Below are 19,903 nucleotides of genomic sequence, written 5' to 3'. Positions count from 1 at the left end.
GGTGAAAATGGCTACCAAATGCTATTATTGTGTGAAAATTCTCAATTTTATTTTTTACATTTTTAACATTATAATGCTATAACTTATTGAAAAGTGTATTGATCAATATAATTTTTTTATGGGAAATACTATTTTTTAATAATCCCTTTTTCATTCGACATACTTTATCTTAATCAGGATATTAATAAGGAACTAGCAGTTTATGAAGCTTTTGGAATAATCCACCAATTTTTTAAAATTAAACACTATCTAAAGATTTGCATCGAAGCGTTTTTTTTTGATAGTGATTTTAATCACTGTCAGATATCATTATACTTGATCCAACTATGCCACGTCACCACTGTGCCGCGACCCCCCTGTGCTGGGTTTTTTTATTATATTCTAAAATAATTTATTTTATTCAAACCAGTTTTAAAATTTTTTTGTGACACAATTGTAGTCTGCACAACTAATGTATGATTAAAACTAAAGTTATAGTATTTTAAGTAATACAAACACAAATTTTTAAGTTAAATATATTCAATAAAACCGTTCCAGAATCTTTTTCAAGTGTATCTGTTTTCGTGTATTTAATCAAAAGTAAGTTATTATCTATCACTATTCAGTTCAAAATGTACTTATAAGTTTACAATAATTTTAGTTATTCAAAATGAAATTACCAAAAAGTGTCAATAATGTAGAACATCTGGTTGAATATATGGAAAGTACTGGAGTGTTATGTTTTTTAGAAATCGCTGAAAATTTGAAAATTTTTCGAAATCGCACAGCTTTTGACCGTGGAGTAATGAATGATGGGTTTATTATCCGCGATCCGGAAGCATTACGAACCATTCGGAGCTGTGCCGATTTATACAAGAGAGAAATTCGAGCGGGTAATTTAATAATGCTGTTTGGCGAAAAAAATTATTTAAAATTTCATTTTTATAATGTACGTTATCCCGACGGCTCCACGGCATCTATTAGTAAGTCGGGTACATGTTTTGTAGAATTATCGAATATTCAGGAACGTGTAATTGTATAGAAGGTGGTTGAGGAGTTTGTTCTCAATCCCTATTCTATGCACTTTTTGATATTGCATTTTCCACCTCACTGTTCTTGTAAATTTTGTGATGAACAAATATTTACATGGACAGTGTAGATTAATTGTTGTATATATAGTTTTGTATATATAGTTTTGTAAATATATTTAATGTATTATATTGAAATATTAAAATAAATATGTTGTATTAATGGTGTGTATGTGTGTACTTGTTTTCACTAACTTATAAAAAAAATGTATTGATTTCCTTATTAAATAATCTAATGGTCACAATGTAGTAACAATCAGGTCATTTGTATCGGGTATGTATCGTAAAATGAAATGGTGAATAGATTAGTATTTATGTTGTAAAGGTTAAAGAATATTATCTTATGTAAACATGTGTGTGTGTGTGTGTGCTACGCTCCGATACACACTCAACGATTTCTATAGTGTATGATGACGAATAGTTTGTAAACAACTGTATTATTAAAGAAAAAAAAAATTCAGTTTATAAATGGTTAGATGAGTACACATAGCTGAAGGAGTGCATCGGCTGTATTGTAGCTCTGTGATTTATCTTAAACATAAACAAGTAGAGAGAGGAAAGGGGTAGTATGCTATGAGAGAGTGACGAAAAAAAAAAATTCATAGCACTGTTTTCGAGTTATGTGCAAATTTCGGGAAATTTATATTACGCGGTGATCTCCTCCGTGTCATGCTGATGATAGTAGTTATTGTTAAAAATGTATGTATCAGTGTCGAGTTGTATACCATTAATACAACATTCACCATATATATATAGTTTACTCACGAATAATTTTGGTGTGTAGAAAATGGAACAATTAAAACAAAAAATGAATAATCAAGCCAAAGGCATGGAGTACATTAAAATGTCTGACTTGGTAGAGAATCATGCCTATAGAGTTGATTCAATGAAAAATTTGACAACGAGAAACGGTGTTGTGGTGGTGGTACGGTTACCCGACAACCAACAAGTTTTTGTTCCAAGAATACAGTTGACGGACGATGAAATTAAAACGTACAACGACGGCGACACCAAAATGTCACTGTGTTACAGAGGAAGAACGGGAAATGCTTATTCATTTGATTTTCAATAAATTTTTTTTTTAATTCATTAACTTTTTTTTTTTTTTTTTACAATCAACAAATCTGTTTGTATCTAATGATGATTTATGTACAACAATTGAAATAAAATTATATAGTTCGTTCACAATCTATTTGTGTTTGCATTATTACTCCGATAGTATAGAACCTAATAGTAGTTTATGACAAAGGTAAATTATACTTTAGATTAATATTATAAGATTGATAGTTTTTCAAATTGGTGGAAAATGTAAAAACAAAAATCACAATAGCAATACTTTAAAGTAGATTTTAAGAAGAAAAAAAAACTCATGTATTCAAGTTTTACACACCATTGATAATATAATCCGTTAACAGTCCAGTAGTGTTTACTCCAATAGTAAAAGTACATTGAACTGAATAGTTGATTAAAGAGGTGGCCATACACACGTTTAACTAATGTATTAATTTTTCAATAGTTGTTATCATGTCGTTTGTATGCGGTTGTGGGTCTTCATTTGTCGATAGTACTGGTTTGAATGTTCATTGTAGTATGAATCAGGGTCACCGTCAAACTGTTATTTCAGGGAAACGATGTCTGTCCGCGCCTGCGGGTAAGGTGACCAAACGCGCGTGCATGCACGTTGCAGGGACCGGCTTTGTTCCGATAGAATCTGCACTACGCGATCGAGTTATACATTATTTTTTGAAAAATGAAACGTCTATTGACGACATTGACGATTTTATTCGATGCGTGAGTGACGATTTAACCACCGTACTAAATGACGTTACCAAGCACGGTATAATAAAATTCAACGTTGTACTGCACACAACGTACATACACCAAGTTATGGATGAAATGAGAGACGTATTGTTTAAAACGCGTAACAAAACTGTCGATTCAGGTACCGTATATGCCGCCGTTTTGGATGGAATCACGGAGAAACTCGTGTACGAACAACAGGAAATGGTGACCCGAGGTAGCGGGTGGTCGCTATTATTCATAGACGGACTGCTGTTGAGAGTCACGAAAATTTCACCATTTAGCGGTGGCTCGTACATTGAACTTCCACTGAGTATTAAACGAACATTTGTGGTCATAAACGTAAGAAACGCTGATCAGCAGTGTTTTAAATGGGCGATTTTATGTAAGTACAACAAGAACAAAAAAAATAAAGATCGATGGAATGCAGGTTACATTGATCTAGAAAAATCCACAAATATACGTTTTGACGGCATTGACTTTCCTACACCATTGAAACAAATTATTCGATTTGAACGTAATAACCCGTCAATGTCGGTCAATGTGTTTGCGTTGGACGATAAAAATAACGTGTATCCGTTGCGTATCACTAAATCGCGTACGAGCACCGGTCATGTTGATTTACTTTACGTTACCGAGCCGGGAAATAGCCACTATTGTTATATATCACGAGACTCGTGTCAAAACAACGAACCGAGGGCAAACGACACGAGTACTATTGTAAACGTTGTTTAAACGTATTTACCAATCGTTCGTTAAAGACTCAACCGAGCGGACAAGCGGGGGTGGATGAGCACATTAAAATGTGTGGAAAGTTCCAGGAGGCCCGAGCCGTCCTTCCCGCACTCGATTCCGACCAGTCGGTACTGCGGTTCAAAAACGCAAACCGAGAAGAGCCGGTTCCAGTGGTTGTGTACGCAGACATGGAGAGTTTGTTGGTTCGCGCCGAGCTTCAAGTGTCCATGTACTGTACGGTTACACAAAATCACCAGGTGATGAGCTACTGTTTCTATGTGGTTCGCGGTTCTAAGGTGTTGCCGAAAAATATTTGCGATGGACTACCAATCGAACCGGTACTGTACCGGGGAACGGATGCGGCCAAACACTTTATCACGACGTTGGTAACCATTGGTAAACGCATATCGGACATAATGAAGGTGAACATCGATATGACGCCACTGACACCGGAGGAACAACTACGTTTCGATACAACGAATAATTGCGAGTTGTGTTCAATTAGGTTCACGGATAAAGTAAAAAAAGTCAAGGATCACAACCTCTGGACGGCTCGGTTTCCTTCCGTTTTGTGTAACAAATGCAACCTGTAACGACGTCCACCGGCCTTTATGCCGGTCATCATACACGGTCTGTCCAACTACGACTCACACATGATTATCCCAGAGTTGGCGTACGACGATAAAGACATATATATCATTGCACAGTCCGAAGAAAAGTACATCATGTTCAGCAAGACCATAAATGATTATTTTCGTATCCGGTTCATAGATTCTTACAAGTTTCTACAAGCGAGTTTATCTAAGCTGACCACTACACTGTCGACACTGGATTTCGTGCATACACACAAAGTGTTTGAATCGCTGGAGTTGGTCACCCGAAAATCTGTTTTTCTGTACGAGTACGTCGACTGTTGGGAAAGGCTCGAAGAAACACGATTGCCGCCCCGTGACCAGTTTTACAGCTCTATCACGCATCAGACGGTGTCCGAGGAAGACTACGAACACGGTAAAAATTGTGGCAACACTTCAATTGCAACACTCTCGTTGATTACAGTGACAAGTATTTACTTGTTGACGTAATGGTATGTTTTTTTTTATATATAATTTATTTCCGAATCGTATGTAATAACTTTGTTGTTGATGTAGATACTGGCCGATGTGTTTGAAAAATTTCGGAAGGAAAGTCTGACAAATTATAAACTGGATCCCGCGCTTTTTTTTTCGTTTCCGGCATTATCGTTCGACGCAATGTTGAAGTACACGGACGCATACATTGAACTATTGACGGACCCGGATATGTTATTGATGTTCGAAATGGGTATACGCGGAGGTTTAACGCAAGTTAATCAGCGGTATGCTCGAGCAAACCACCCAGATGTCCCCGACTTGCCTCACAAATACCTTCAGTATTTGGACGCTACTAATTTGTACGGGAAAGGTATGTTTAGTTAATGTAATTTTATTTATATATAAAAAAAAAAAATATTGTAATTTTTTATTCTTTTTTTACAGCCATGATGGAACCTATTCCGTTTGGGTATTTTGAGTGGTCGACTGCAACGCTGGAAGAAGTACTGAACACCCCCGATGACGGTGATTACGGATACCTGGTGGAAAACGATGCACATTATCCAAGTGAATTGCACGATTTACACAATGATTTACCATTTTTTCCGGTAAACGAGCGATCACCGTTGTCGACTTCGAAACACAGCAAGTTGATAACCACGTTACAACCAAAACGTGGTTATATCGTGCACTACCGCGCACTTAAACTAGCTGTGAAACACGGTGTGGTCGTAACAAAACTGCATAAATGTATAAAATTTATGCAATCCCGCTGGTTGGCACCGTACATTCAGTTGAACACGGAATTGCGTAAAAAAGCGACCACCACGTTTGGACAAAACATGGCCAAACTGATGATCAACTCAAACTATGGTAACATATAATTAATTTTCCAAAATTTAATTGTATTTTTTTAACTTATTTGTTTCGCGTTCAACAGGAAAAACATTGGAGAACGTACGGAAACACCAAAACATACAACTCGTGTGCAACCCGAAGAAACTGTCGAGGTTAGCGGCAAAACCGTCGTTTAGTCACACCACTGTATTCACCAAAAATCTGGTTGCAGTGCACATGTACAAGGAGAAGATTAATTTTTACAAGCCCATTTTTATTGGACAGGCCATATTGGATTTAAGTAAATGCATAATGTACAAGTTCCATTACGAAGTTATGATGCCGTTGTACGGACCCGAGTGACTCCTACTCTGTTACATGGACACCGATAGTTTCATTTACCTGATAACGACCAACTGTTTCCACGATGATTTGAAAAAGTACTTACTCGAATATTTCGACACGTCAAATTACCCGATCGACCACCCTTGTTACACCGATCGACGAAAAAAACAACCGGGCACGTTTACTGATGAATGCAAGGGTAAGCATATGCAAGAAATTATCGCATTGTTACCCAAAGTGTACGCTTATTCAATCGCTATACAAAATTACTACGACAGGTTGTTGGTTACGTGGCAAACGGACGAGGTGAAGCGATTGAAAGGCATGAGCACGGGTGTGGTGAAACATGAAATCAAAATGGTTGACTATTTGAATTGCTTGCGTGGTAAACTCAAGCAAACCCGTAGGAAAATGTCCGTAATACGCACGAAACACCATAGTGTTTCGACAGTTGAAATTAATAAACTCGCGTTGGTCAACAACAACAACTACGATAAGCGGGCTTTAATCGGTGACGAAGGAGAGTACAAGGACGTGTAAACAAAAGCGTGGGGGCATTATTCTCTAGGAAATGATGATGACGACGACGAAGAAACAAATTAACTCAAAATTGTACATTAGTTTTATTTAATAAAATAAATCGATACATTTTTTGTAATTTTTTAACCAATGTTTATAATAATATGTAAATAAAACAATTACGAATTATCCGTTAACCATTGTTTCAAACTCATTGCTTTATACAAGCTACATATTTTATGATTATTTATGTGACGAATACAACGTGGTTGGAATTCCACACATAATTTCCGCAGTGGTGGACAGTTTTCCTCTATTTCGACTACCCTCTGTCCGGGTAAATATTTTTGTAACACTTGTTTTTTCTGCACGCCTTTCACGTAGATAGTATCGCACCGTAACAACGACATTATTCTCGGTAGTTCAGTGTATTCCACGTCGCCAATGTTCGTGTCCAAGCCGTGATGGTACTTTTTTAGCCAGTAAGTGGTTTTCACATCGTCCTTGATGATGTTTGGGTGTTTGAACACCCAGTGGGCCATAGACATGGACTCCAGGTCTATGACGGTCATTTCTTTTACCAAGAACGAATGGTCGGTAGCAGCCACCAGGCCCTGAATGTCGATAATCATTGCCGTGAGAAATCTGCTTTCGGTATCCATGAGTTGTGTTCCGGGCCAAAACCCAACCACTTAACGTAGCACTGGTCTCCGCGTGTGCGTAACACCCGTTCCACTAAATACGTGTCCGGATACTGCGTCCTGCTCAACTCTTCGGTGTAAAATACACCCTGAATGGGGTTCCCCTGGTAATCTTCCAGATAATATGTTGGCGGTACTGTTTGTTTGACCTTGGTCACTGTGAACAACTCGGTGCTCCAGTTTGGCAAATAGTCCTTGTCAAACACGGATTTCGTTTTGCTTATTCTCACTTTGTCGCCCACTCGAAACTTGATCGGTAAATTATCGGGTATTTTTCGTAATTTAATGCGTACTGCACTGGGATTCCCAACAGCTTGTGCGGGTGTCATTCCGATTGTTCTGTGTACGTGATCGTAGACCAGTGCAGGCAACCTGACTACCCATTTGTACGACCCATGCGTAGTGAAATCTCGCCACATGACCGTCTTCAGTGTGCGATTGAAGCGTTCCACAAGACACGCTTTCATCGTGGTAAATGTTGAATAATGACGGATCCCGTAACGGTCCATCAACGCTTGGAAATGTCGGTTGTAGAACTCTGTACCACGGTCGGTTTGCATCAGCTTTGGATGACGACCCTGTTCGAGAATACCCGACATTGCTGTGGTCACGTTCAGGGCCGTTTTACTCTTTAACGGTACGGCCCACGCGTACTTTGAAAACCCGTCCACGCACGTTAAAATGTATCGGTGACCACGATCCGCGTACGCTCCCATTTCTACAAGATCAGCGTGCCATATGTCATCGAGTCCTTTGATGTTTACCCGTGTTCGAGTGTACGTTCTCCGGGCAGGTCGATGTAGTTCGTACGCAATTTTCGGTTTCATAATGTAGACGGTATGTCGGCAATGTACCCGGCTTCGTAAAGTTCTTCTAGTATGGAAACAATCTCGGGTGACACTCCAGTGTTGCCAGCCAACTGAGCCGATATGAGCAGCTTCAAACGTTCGACAAGTTCATTGGGATCGTCCCAGTATAAGTAATCTTTTTTTTCACCAACTCTCAGCTGTAGTCCCGATCCTACGCTGCTGAACATTGGCTCGATAACTTCATTGTATTTAGCACCCCCCTTTTTCAATGTCATATTTTTGTTTAGATGAGCTCCGGTTTCCTCCAATATTGTTTTGTACTTTTCCAAATCTTCGTCGGTGAACGCAACGGGGTTTTTCGAAAACAACAAATTCACTAGTCCAATCGTCAATTGGTGTTTTGTTCCATTTACACGAATAAAGTCACTGTCTACGGTTATATCGTTTGCATTACCCATGCTCAGTTTACCGTCCATATGCATTCTAGGACCGTATTGTTTGTCTCTCAATGGATTTTTTGTCCACTGTTCTATAAGATGTGCAAAATATAACTTTGAATAGTCATTTTCTTGCGATTGTTTCTGATGATGCTGCTGCACATTAACAACATTGGATATCCTATTCAATGGTTCGATTATTGGTGCTAGTTTTTTCTGAATGTGAGTCAACGACTCTGACTCACCATGACGTAATTCTGCATATTTTTGTCTGACGTTGTCCCAGGCTTGATCCAATAGTTCCATCGAACGTCGTTCCTTGTCGGCCGCGGCGGTGTTCATATTGTAACGTACGTGTCAAACCTGTACCTGTATCGACCACTATCACGATCAAAATCCGTACATATCACTGCGAACCCGTATTTATCGTTTTTCCAACACTGATTGCAAAACACTTTGAACTCGTTAAATTTCATATCACAACACACGTACTCGTCGTATGCATGACGTAGGTTGATTTCGTCTTGTCGGAACAACACCACCACATTTGCATTGTCTCGTAACATTTGTTTTTGTATACGGGACAATATTTGTGAGAGAAAAAACACATCAATTCTTTTGTGTTGGCCACGCGCAAAATAATCGCACATTACGTTTTGTTTTTCCATAACCACGTCGTCGAAAATAAACACTGAATTTGGTAGAACAGTGTCCANAGAACAACACCACCACATTTACATTGTCTCGTAATATTTGTTTTTGTATACGGGACAATATTCGTGAGAGAAAAAACACATCAATTCTTTTGTGTTGGCCACGCGCAAAATAATCGCACATTACGTTTTGTTTTTCCATAACCACGTCGTCGAAAATAAACACTGAATTTGGTAGAACAGTGTCCACTGGTGGAACTTCATTACCGTTCGCAAATGTGAACACGCGTATCCCTTCAACATCTTCCAATACTCGAATCAACAGTTGACATTTCAACTGCTCCAACGATTTCGAGTAGATGTAAACGTTTTCGAATTTCAATCCGTTCAAGTCGGTCAACAGCGCGAACATTAAATTGGTTTTACCACAGTTTGACGGACCACAAACCAGACAACGTACACTGTTTGGTAATAACTTCCCGTGTTTACTGTGCTGTACATTGGTGACGACATGTTCGTCAAAATTGACCACGGCAGAGTTTCTGTCTGTTTTTCAAAACGCATCGCACGTCGTCATTTACCCATCATTTCCTGTGTATTATTATTATTATATAAACTTTGTTTGTTGCTCGTGCCTTAGTGATCTCGATTGCGTAGGGCAACAGGTAGCGTTATTTTTTCATCGCAATTACGACATAATACATATATATATTACATCGTAAGTGTGAACTAGAACGTTAGAAGTACAATGAAAACGCGACAACGACGTCGACATCGGTTACCAGATCGAGATGAAGAAGAAACCACAAAAAAGTCGTTCAAAACAGAGAGTGAAAAAAAACTAATTCCGCTGCTACCCAATCGTGCATTATACGATAATGAAATAGAGCATTTTGCTCGTCTTGTGCTCGATCCACGTGTATTTCGTGATGTATTTTGTCGTGACACATTACCATGTACACAACCACATAGAAATGAAATGGGCGTGATTAATCTGGACGTATCGAGCAATAGCGGAACACATTGGGTAGCATACAGTAAACGTGGTGAACAGGTTACGTACTTTGATAGTTTTGGTAATTTACAGCCGGCATTGGAAGTGTTACGGTATTTTAACGGCTGTAAAATTACATACAACTATAGAAACTATCAGACTTTCGACGAAACAAATTGTGGACACTTGTGTTTAAAATTTCTTATAGAACAAAAAAAATGTCATCGAACACAAAGCCGTCGTCGATAACCGTGACCGGTTGGGGATCACAAATTGAATGCCGATTTCATCCACACATTGACGTTGACGATAACTGTGAAATTGGGCTGTTGAGCTTACACACTTGGAACATAATGCCAAACATTGATGAAACTAACAATATAATCGTTTTTGGATTGCCCGGACAGGAACCCTTGCTGAAAGTAACACTGCCCGTTGGTACGTACGAGTTGGATGACTTGAACAAATACATTGCCAGTCAGTACGAGAAAATTGCCTTTGACTATACAATAATTGAAAAAGATAAAGATAGAAAAGTGACCTCGACGTTCAAAATCGTAGTGAACCACGTGACGATGCATTGTGAAATAATGTGTGAACATCCCATCGATTTCTCACATGAAAGATCATTTTGTCGTTTATTGGGTTTCAATCCTCGGTTTTTGGAACCACGTAAGACTCATGTATCCGATTATCCAGTGTCAATAACACATATTACGTCTATTCGTGTGGATTGCAATATTATTGTGGGTTCGTACCATAATGGAAAACAATCACACACCTTACATGAGTTTTCTCCCAGCGTGCCACCAGGCTACCGAATTATAGAAGTTCCCAGGCAAATTGTTTACTACCCATTGAACACAAATGTGTTGGATACGGTGCGAATCGTTCTATGTAATCAGGAAGAATACCAAATAAATCTCAAAGACGCAGAATTATTCGTACGCTTGCACATTAGACATAAATAGATACATCTCTCACTTTTTGAACACACCGAGGATCGAACGGTTGTAACATGCCGTTGATTTTTATCAACAATTGTACGATCATATCATCATCATCTGTTAAGCCCAAGTCGATAAGTTACGGTGGTGGTTCCATCAAACGGTCTTGGACAGCGAATCGAGCAAACCATGTGACGTCGAGGAAACTGACGAAAGATAATATCGCATATCTAAAATCACTGGGCTGTCGCGTCGTCAACAATGACAGAGTATCTACAAGTATTGGAAAAATCCCCTCAAGACGATAACGTGAAACGGGAATATTACTTGGACCACCAAAGCTACAACAACTCGTACGGAAACAACGATGAGATTCGTATTGAATTGCGCAACAAAGAAAAATTCACCATACCGTGTGAAAGTTACTTGCAAATAGAGGGGAATATTGCAAAACCCACAGGAGCAGTTGGTAACATTGTAATGAATCAAAACTGTATGATGAATCTTTTCGATGAAATTCACTTCGAGATCAACAACAAAGAAATTGATAAGGTAAAAAACGTTGGTGTGACTACGACTATGAAAGGGTATTGTTCGTTCACAACCAACGATGTCGTAAAGTTACAACCAGCCGGGTGGAAAAACGTGAATAAATTATACGATGATGGAAACTTTATGGACCATTCCGAATTTGTAGCTCATTGTCCGTTGTCAATGTGTATGGGATTTTTCGAACGGTATCGGCGTACACTGATCAACTGTAAGCAAACACTTATACTCATCCGGTCAAATTCCGACCACTGCGCCATAGCATTGGTACCGCCTAAAGATGAAGCAGAAAAAGCTTCGGTGTTAACCGCAGAAAACATTGCACTGATCAGACAAACCAAAGTGAATATCACAAAAATTAAATGGGTCGTGAAATACTTTGAATTAAATGTGAAAATGGAATTGGGTCTGATGCGCATACTCGACAGCCAATAATGGTTACCGTTAGAGTTTGTGGCGGTCGAATGTTCTAGAATGTTCGGCCGCCGCCGCCTCTAGAAGATTCCTCTGACTATTTAAGAGCAAGATCGTCGCTCCATTCAATCAATCGATCAGTCAATCACTTACGCACTCTGTCTTAAACGCGCTTCGTCTCTCGCTGTTATTTGTTAGTTCGTTGTAATATAGTATAGTTGTTATTAAATCATAAAAGTGTTTATTATTTCTATATATTACACCTCGCTACAAGTTTCAACATGGTGACACTGCTGTATACCCTATCGTACCACTCATACATGGCCAGTGCGTACGTTCTCGGGTGTTGAAAAACCTAGATACTTACTCGTAGCCATGGTCACAGATGCCAATAAACGGGTACACGGTGAATTTAATCATTGTTTCCTGCGTAACATCAAGGCGTACTTGAACGCTGACGAGTACCCGTACGAAAACCAAAATGCAGATTTTGACAAAGGCAAGTTCTCGACATTTTATAATTCGTATGCACAATTTCAAACAATGTACTATGGACAGATGAACCCATACCCTTTTTTGGATCGAATCAACTACAAAAAAATCGGACCTATATTCGTCATAGATTGTTCAAAACAAAACGATACCGTCAAATCGTCCACAGTGGATCTACGTATTGACTTTGAATGTGCAGAGCAATTTCCAGCTAAAACTTCGCTGTACTGCGTCATCATACACGACTGTCAAATGGAATACAATGCATTCATCGGAGAAGTACACAAATTGTAAATAAAAAATCAGTAGGATACAAAATAAAATTTAAAAAAATCTGCATATAATATATACGTTTATTTTAAGTAATAATAGTATTTTTGTATAAATATATATATAGACAAAAAGTAATAATAAATAACTACAATAACCATTTTTTTTTTTTATTGACATTTAGATTTGTATTTACTTAGATAAAGTGATCATCAATTTGCTGTACCATACCATTAACCATAAATTCATATTTGATGTTCTGAAGACGTTCGAATAACTTTATGTACAGGCATCTCACAATCCTACACATACAATTTGGTGGTCCATTGATTCGTATTTCGTTCGAATCCGACGACCAAAAACACCCAACATAATGCCAATTGGCGCTTTGACGTCCACATTTATCGGCCAATACCAGCAACTGGGACTATTTTCCACGCAACTCGGCCAGTTGATGATAAACTTCTACCGTGGGGTTGCTGTCGACAATCGTATCTAGCTCGATGTTAATTCGTTCCAAGAGATCCATCTCGTAAGCGTCGTAGAACAATACTATTGATACAACTATACTTTTACTAAATAGTGAAATTTCTAACGGTCGTATACGACGTCAACAACAAGGGATTGTTGTTGAATCATGATGATTCATCAATTATCACATTAGTGTGGTTAAAAAAAAAAAAACACGATAAAACTTGTTAGGACACGTATGGATCCGACGGTGGAGTTAGGGCGCGTTCGCACCGGTCGGGCAAAAGTGTCATAGACACAATCACGACGTGATAGGGCACACAGGGTCCACATGGGACTCATGTTAGCACAGAGTTTAGGCGTGACGTCAGCTAGAGACATAACGTCATAAGCTGCACTTGGATGCAGTCCCCAACAGGCGCCGGGGCCAGGGGGGTTAAGGTAGGTCAGATGTGACGTCACCATGACGTACTGCACCTCACCTGTGCACCCATTGTTACCCAAGAACAATAAAATAATTAATTAGTAGGCACCTTTGAGAGCCCGTATTGCACCTATTGTTTTCCGAGAACAATAGCCCCATTGTTCTAAGAACAATAGATGACGTCATTTGTCGGCACCTTTGAGAGCCCGTACCCGCCATATCTATACTACTATCATTTTTTATTGCTTAAATCTGTCATAACTTTTAAAAAAATATATGGGTCAATACAATTTTTTTTTTAATAGATGTATTAAGTATTAACCTATCATTTGGTAATTTTTTTTTAATCTGACACTTTACCTGCCCACGAGGGGGTTCAAAATAACAACTTTTTCACAAAAAATGAACTTTATACGTATAACTTAAATTTAAAGGTTAATTATTTTTTATTACTGAATCATTAACTTAATTTTTAAGTTTCATCTTTATAATTATTATTCCGTTACGAACCCGTATTGTAATTATATTAATGTAGTGGGGTTAAGGAATAATTAGTATTAACAACGAATAAGCAACAAGCAGTCGCGTTTGAACCATTGTATAAATATATTGTGTTACGAATTATAAGTGATTTTCACCTTAAGAAAATAATTGTATCAATTATAAATAATTGTATTTCTAAATTAAAGAACCGTTATAAATAAATATATTGTGCCGTAATCTTTTATTTTCATTTCACATTACAACTACATCCACTCCAAACACGTTACCGTATCTCATTCTAGGTGGGACACAACAATTCATTAAACATTAAACATAATGAATTCATTAAGAATTATATTTTATATATTTTCACTAATATATCGGAATGATTAATCATAATTTAATAGAAGTTTTATTATCATATCTGACTTAGAAACTACATAAATTGTATTCTTTATTTATTGACCAACACATAAGACTTGGAATACATCAAAATTGTTTAAAGATTAGAAAATTACACGCTAGAATCAATCTAAGAAAAACATTTTAATCTATAGAGAGATTAATTTTTAGTAACACATTCATTTATTTAGAAACTATTGATAATTTTAAATTTTTAAAAAGAAAAAAATTAGTTGGTTTGAAAAACTCTAGAATAGTATACCTCTGGTGTACAAAATACATACAGAGAACTCAAAAATAATTAACAATGTATGTAACTTTTAATATAATTATTATTTTATATAAATTATTGCCATCTTAGACTATGCTTAAAGTATATTGTTGTGTATTATCACTAATAACAAATAAAATAAAAAATAATTAAAATTTTTTATTTCAAAATTTTAGACCTTTTCTTACAAAAATGTTTGATGGGTTAAAAAAATTTTCTAGAAAAAGTACTCATAGAGCTTTTATTTTATTTTTCTGGTCTCCAAATTATTATGCCGTAAGACTATAGTGGTTGGAGTAATGTTTTGTACAATATACTTTGACAAAGAAAAATTTGACTTAAGGATAGGTTTTAGTAAATAAAGTCTTGAGTTCAGTTTTTTCCTTTTCTCTTTAATTAAGAACCCCAGGTTAACCTTCGGTCAAAAATTAACCCTAGGTATTTAACCTCAGTTGAATGAGGAATAATGTTATTAATAGTAACTAATGAGCAGTCATGATTTCTGAGAGTGATTGTAATGAAAGAAGATTTTGACTCATTTATTTTGACTCGCCAGATCTTGAACCAGAGCGAAAGCATATTTAGATGTATTTGTAACTGTTGACTGACAACTTTATGATCTAATGAAGATGATATTAAGGCTATGTCATCAGTATAGGTACCAAGTACTACGGAGTCTTTCTAGATACAAGTATCTAGAAAGACTCCGGCATAGTATTGCTTTATTTCTAGCGCTATTAAAATTATATCAGCCACACGGTGTAGTTGATGAATAGTTGAATGTTTTGCACTAAACCCGAATTGAAATTCAGGAATGTTATTATTTTTTTGAGTGATAAATAAAAGACGTTTTAATATAATTTTTTCTAATATTTTACCGAAGACAGATAGAAGACGTATTGGTCTATACGAAGAAGGATCTTCGGAAGGTTTCCCAGGTTTGAGAATTGTAACAATTACCGATGATTTCCAGGATACTGGAAAATAAGATAATCTAAGAGCCGCGTTATAGATGTAAACTAACAAAATAACCGATTTCCTAGGAAGATTTTAGATTCGATGCGAAGCTGAGAAGGTATTAGTTTTACTAAGATGTGTTTATTTATTTATTTTTTTTTTTGTGTCTGTTACCACTTTTTCTCAGCTCTCACCGAACCGATTTCTTTTAATAATACGTCAAAAGATCACAAATCGTATCTAGTCGAAGACATTACCCTCAAAAATTGAAAAAAAATCCCTTGTTCCCCGTTAATGGGGGAAACCTCAAAAAAAATTACAAATTTAAAAAACGCTAATTTTCGAAATTTTTTCAATATTTTTTACATAAAATTGCCATAACTTTAAAAAAAAAAATCAAATCAATATAATTCCTTTTTTTATAGATGCATGATGCTTTTACCTATCATTTGATATATTTTTTTTATAAATCTGACTTTTTACGTGCTCACAGGGGGGGACTTAAAATGACAACTTTTTTTAAAAAAATTAATTTTTTCAACTTAACTTTTGAAATTGTTTCGGAAAGTCTGACACTTTTATATATATCTTAAATTAAAGCTAATAGAATATACTTTATAAAGATAAAAAAAAATTTTGGACTTTATTTTATCTTCATGGTGAAAACAGCTATCAAAGTTAATAAAAAAAATACGATTTTTGTAAAAAAATTCTTTTTTATATTTTTAACTTTATAATGTTATAACTTTTTGAAAGATGTATGGATCAATATAATTCTTTTTTTTATAGATGCATGATGCTTTTACCTATCATTTCGTATATTTTTTTTATAAATCTGACTTTTTACCTGCCCACAAAGGGGGATTTAAAATGACAATATTTTTACAAAAAATTAATTTTTTTAACTTAACTTTTGAAATTGTTCCGGAAAGTGTGACACTTTTGTATATATCTTAAATTAAAGCTAATGTAATATACTTAATTATGCAAAAAAAAAAATTTCGGACTTTATTTTATCTTTACGGTGAAAATGACTACCGAATGCTATTTTTGTATGAAAATTTTCGATTTTGTATTTTACATTTTAAACTTTATTATGGTATAACTAATTGAAAAGTGTATGGATCAACATAGTTTTTTTTTGAGAAATAATATTTTTTATAATCCCTTTTTCAATTGACATACTTTATATTAATAAAGCTTTTGGAATAATCCACTAATTTTTTAAAATAAAACACTATCTAAAGATTTGCATCGAAGCGTTTTTTATGATAGTGATTTTAATCACTGTCAGATATCATTATACTTGATCCAACTATGCCGCGACCCCCCTTTGCTGGGTTTTTTTATTACTTTATTGTTTTTTAGATCATTTGCAGGTAATTTTCCGTTCACAAGTTTTTTTATAATAGTATAAACTTCATTAAGAGTAGTTGGTTTGGGTGGTAAGGATAAAGGTAGTGGTGACTGAATGAATTCTGTTACTCTCTTAATATGATGCGCTGGTGGAGAAATATAGTGTGGTTTAAAGAAATTTGACAATTCTACGGCGAGGGTATCTGCTTTATCTGTAGGAGGCCATATAATATGGTAAATAAAAAGAGGAACAGATAACTGTGAAAGGTGAACATATAAAAAAAACAAAACTGGTTGGTTCTTTAAAAACTCTTAAAAAAACATAATTGTATTTTCATAAAAAAAATTAACATCAACGTCATAATAATAATTTCGTAATATTAACATTGCATAATATATAACATAACATAATAATGATAATTTAACATTATAATGGTTGTGGCCAGTGTCGCCAACCAATGCCTACAACTCGTCCATCCTGACATAGGGTTGACCTCAACCCTTATAAATAACATAATTAAAAAAAAATATATCATAATTTAACATAGTGTCATAACATAATTATCATAAGGAACACTTTAGTTAGTACTCAGTCTTTTTTTTTTTAATACAAATACAATAACAATTAAAATAAAACATAAACATAACAATAAATACATTATAACTTAAATTATTCTTGTGTTGAGTCAAGACTAGGTGACCACATTTTCATGTTATTTATGGCACTTACGCCTTCATAAGCTCTTTGAGTAAGCTGAAAACCTGGTATATCAGTCACCACAAATCTATCATTAGGCAATATTTTTTTATTAATATAAGGTCCTTTAAATTTTGGGATTAATTTTTTATTTATACCCGGCGTAGTATCATAATTATTTATTAAAACTAAATCTCCTATTATATAATTAGTTGGTATTTTATGCTTACTATCATAATATGTTTTATTTTGTTCTTGGATTTTAGAAATGTGATTAGAAGCCTCTTTTCTTACTTTTTCTAAATCTCTTTCTTCAAAAAAATTGATTGAATCTAAATAATTCTTTATATCATCATCAAATTTATATTTTTGTTTAACACCAAATAATAAAACAGTTGGAACTTCATTAGTAGAACGGCTAATTGTATTATTAATAGCGTATTCAACATCATTTAATGTCTTATCCCATCTGGATAGGGTAGTGGATAATTTAGCTATCATGGGGAGGATGGTACGGTTCACTCTTTCGGCTTGACCATTAGCTCTAGGAGTACCCGTAGCTATATGAATAAGTTGAATTTCATTATCTGCAGTAAATTTTTCAAATACTATAGAGGTAAATGCAGAACCTCTATCAGAAATAATTCGAATAGGCCTACTATAAAAACTAAAGTAATTCTGAAGATGATTAATAACTTCACTACTATTAGTAGTCTTGGTTGGAAAAAGTTTAACAAATTTAGTAAAGGCATCAGTAACTAAAAAAATAAATTTATATCCATGATGTGCTTTCTCAAAAGGGCCTAAANCCATGATGTGCTTTCTCAAAAGGGTCTAAATGGTCAACATGAATGGTATTAAAAGGAAGGTCACCCTTAGGGATGTTGTGCAAAAATCCTTCAATTTTACCACTATGTGGGGAGAATGATAAGCATTTCAAACATTTAGAAATATAATTTTTTACTTTTTCTTTCATCTTAGGGAACCAATAAGAATTATTAATTAAATTTACAACTTTTTCAACACCAACATGTCCAACATTATCATGACAAGTTCTAATAACATTATCAATTAATTCATTAGGAACATAAAAAAAAAGTTTTTTACCATTAGTACGATAAACTAGTCCATTTCTTAATTCATAGAAAGGAATATCTTCATTTTCTAACTTTTTACGAATAACTGAAATTTCAGGATCACTTAATTGTTTTATAGACAAAATTTGTTCAAAAGTATTACTCTCAAGTATTAAAATATTTTGTACTCTACTAAGAGCATCAACATGAAACATCTGTTTATTAGAACGATGAACTACTTTATAATCATAGCTTTGAAGAAACAAAGTCCAACGCATTATACGAGGGCATATATCTTTTTTATTTAAAGTTAGTCTAAGACTGTCACAGTCAGTAACTATAGTAAAAACAATACCTTGAAGATAAATATGAAATCTTTTTATAGCATAAATAATAGCTAAGCATTCAAGCTCATAGCTGTGATATTTAGATTCACAATCAGTTNTTAGCTGTGATATTTAAATTCATAATCAGTTGTACGCTTACTGAAATAGAAAACAGGATGAAATTTATTATCATATTTCTGCTTTTGAACTAATACAGAGCCAAAACCTACTTGACTAGCATCACAATGTAATTCAGTTTCTAATAATGGAGAATAAAGACATAAAACTGGGGGAGAAATCAAAAATGTTTTTAAATTTTCAAATGCTACCAACTGACTTTCACCAAAAACAAAGTCTTTATTCTTTTTTATAAGATCATATAATGGTTTAGCAATAATAGAGAAATTTTTAACAAATCTCCTAAAATAACTAGCTAATCCTAAAAAGCTATGAAGTTCTTTTGAATTCTTAGGTATAGGAAAGTTTTTAATGGTCAATATGTTATGGGGATTTGGTTTTATACCATTTACATCAACTTCATATCCTAAATAATGAATTTTTTGTTGTAAAAATGAACACTTGTCAAGTCTAAGTTTAAGAGAATATTGTGACATAATTTTAAAAATCTCAATAAGAATACTAATATTTTCATCAACTGTTACAGTACTTATTAAAATATCATCTAAATATATAATGATTTTATTTTTTTGAATTAAAGAATTAAAAATAGTATAAATATACCTCATAAAAATAGAAGGGCTATTACAAAAACCAAATGGCATTCTAGTATATTCAAATTGA

At 35.0% G+C, this 19,903-nt stretch overlaps 1 protein-coding gene across 1 annotated transcript; it reads left to right on the top strand.

Annotated features, from left to right (window-relative positions):
* The first annotated feature begins 4,398 nt into the window (after positions 1-4,398).
* On the top strand, positions 4,399-5,326 carry LOC126895490 (uncharacterized). The gene is made up of 4 exons (XM_050667418.1): positions 4,399-4,686; positions 4,751-5,042; positions 5,117-5,288; positions 5,323-5,326. Exons 1-4 carry the CDS (start codon positions 4,684-4,686, stop codon positions 5,324-5,326), a joined length of 471 nt encoding a protein of 156 aa, XP_050523375.1. The 5' UTR covers positions 4,399-4,683.
* Positions 5,327-19,903: the final 14,577 nt, after the last annotated feature.

The sequence above is a fragment of the Daktulosphaira vitifoliae genome, unplaced genomic scaffold, assembly GCF_025091365.1.
Source record: "Daktulosphaira vitifoliae isolate Bord-2020 unplaced genomic scaffold, ASM2509136v1 Scaffold_1, whole genome shotgun sequence".
In the NCBI taxonomy this organism is placed as follows: Eukaryota; Metazoa; Arthropoda; class Insecta; order Hemiptera; family Phylloxeridae; genus Daktulosphaira; species Daktulosphaira vitifoliae.
Note: the sequence above shows the minus strand (reverse complement) of the source record. Positions and strands in the feature narration are given on the sequence as shown.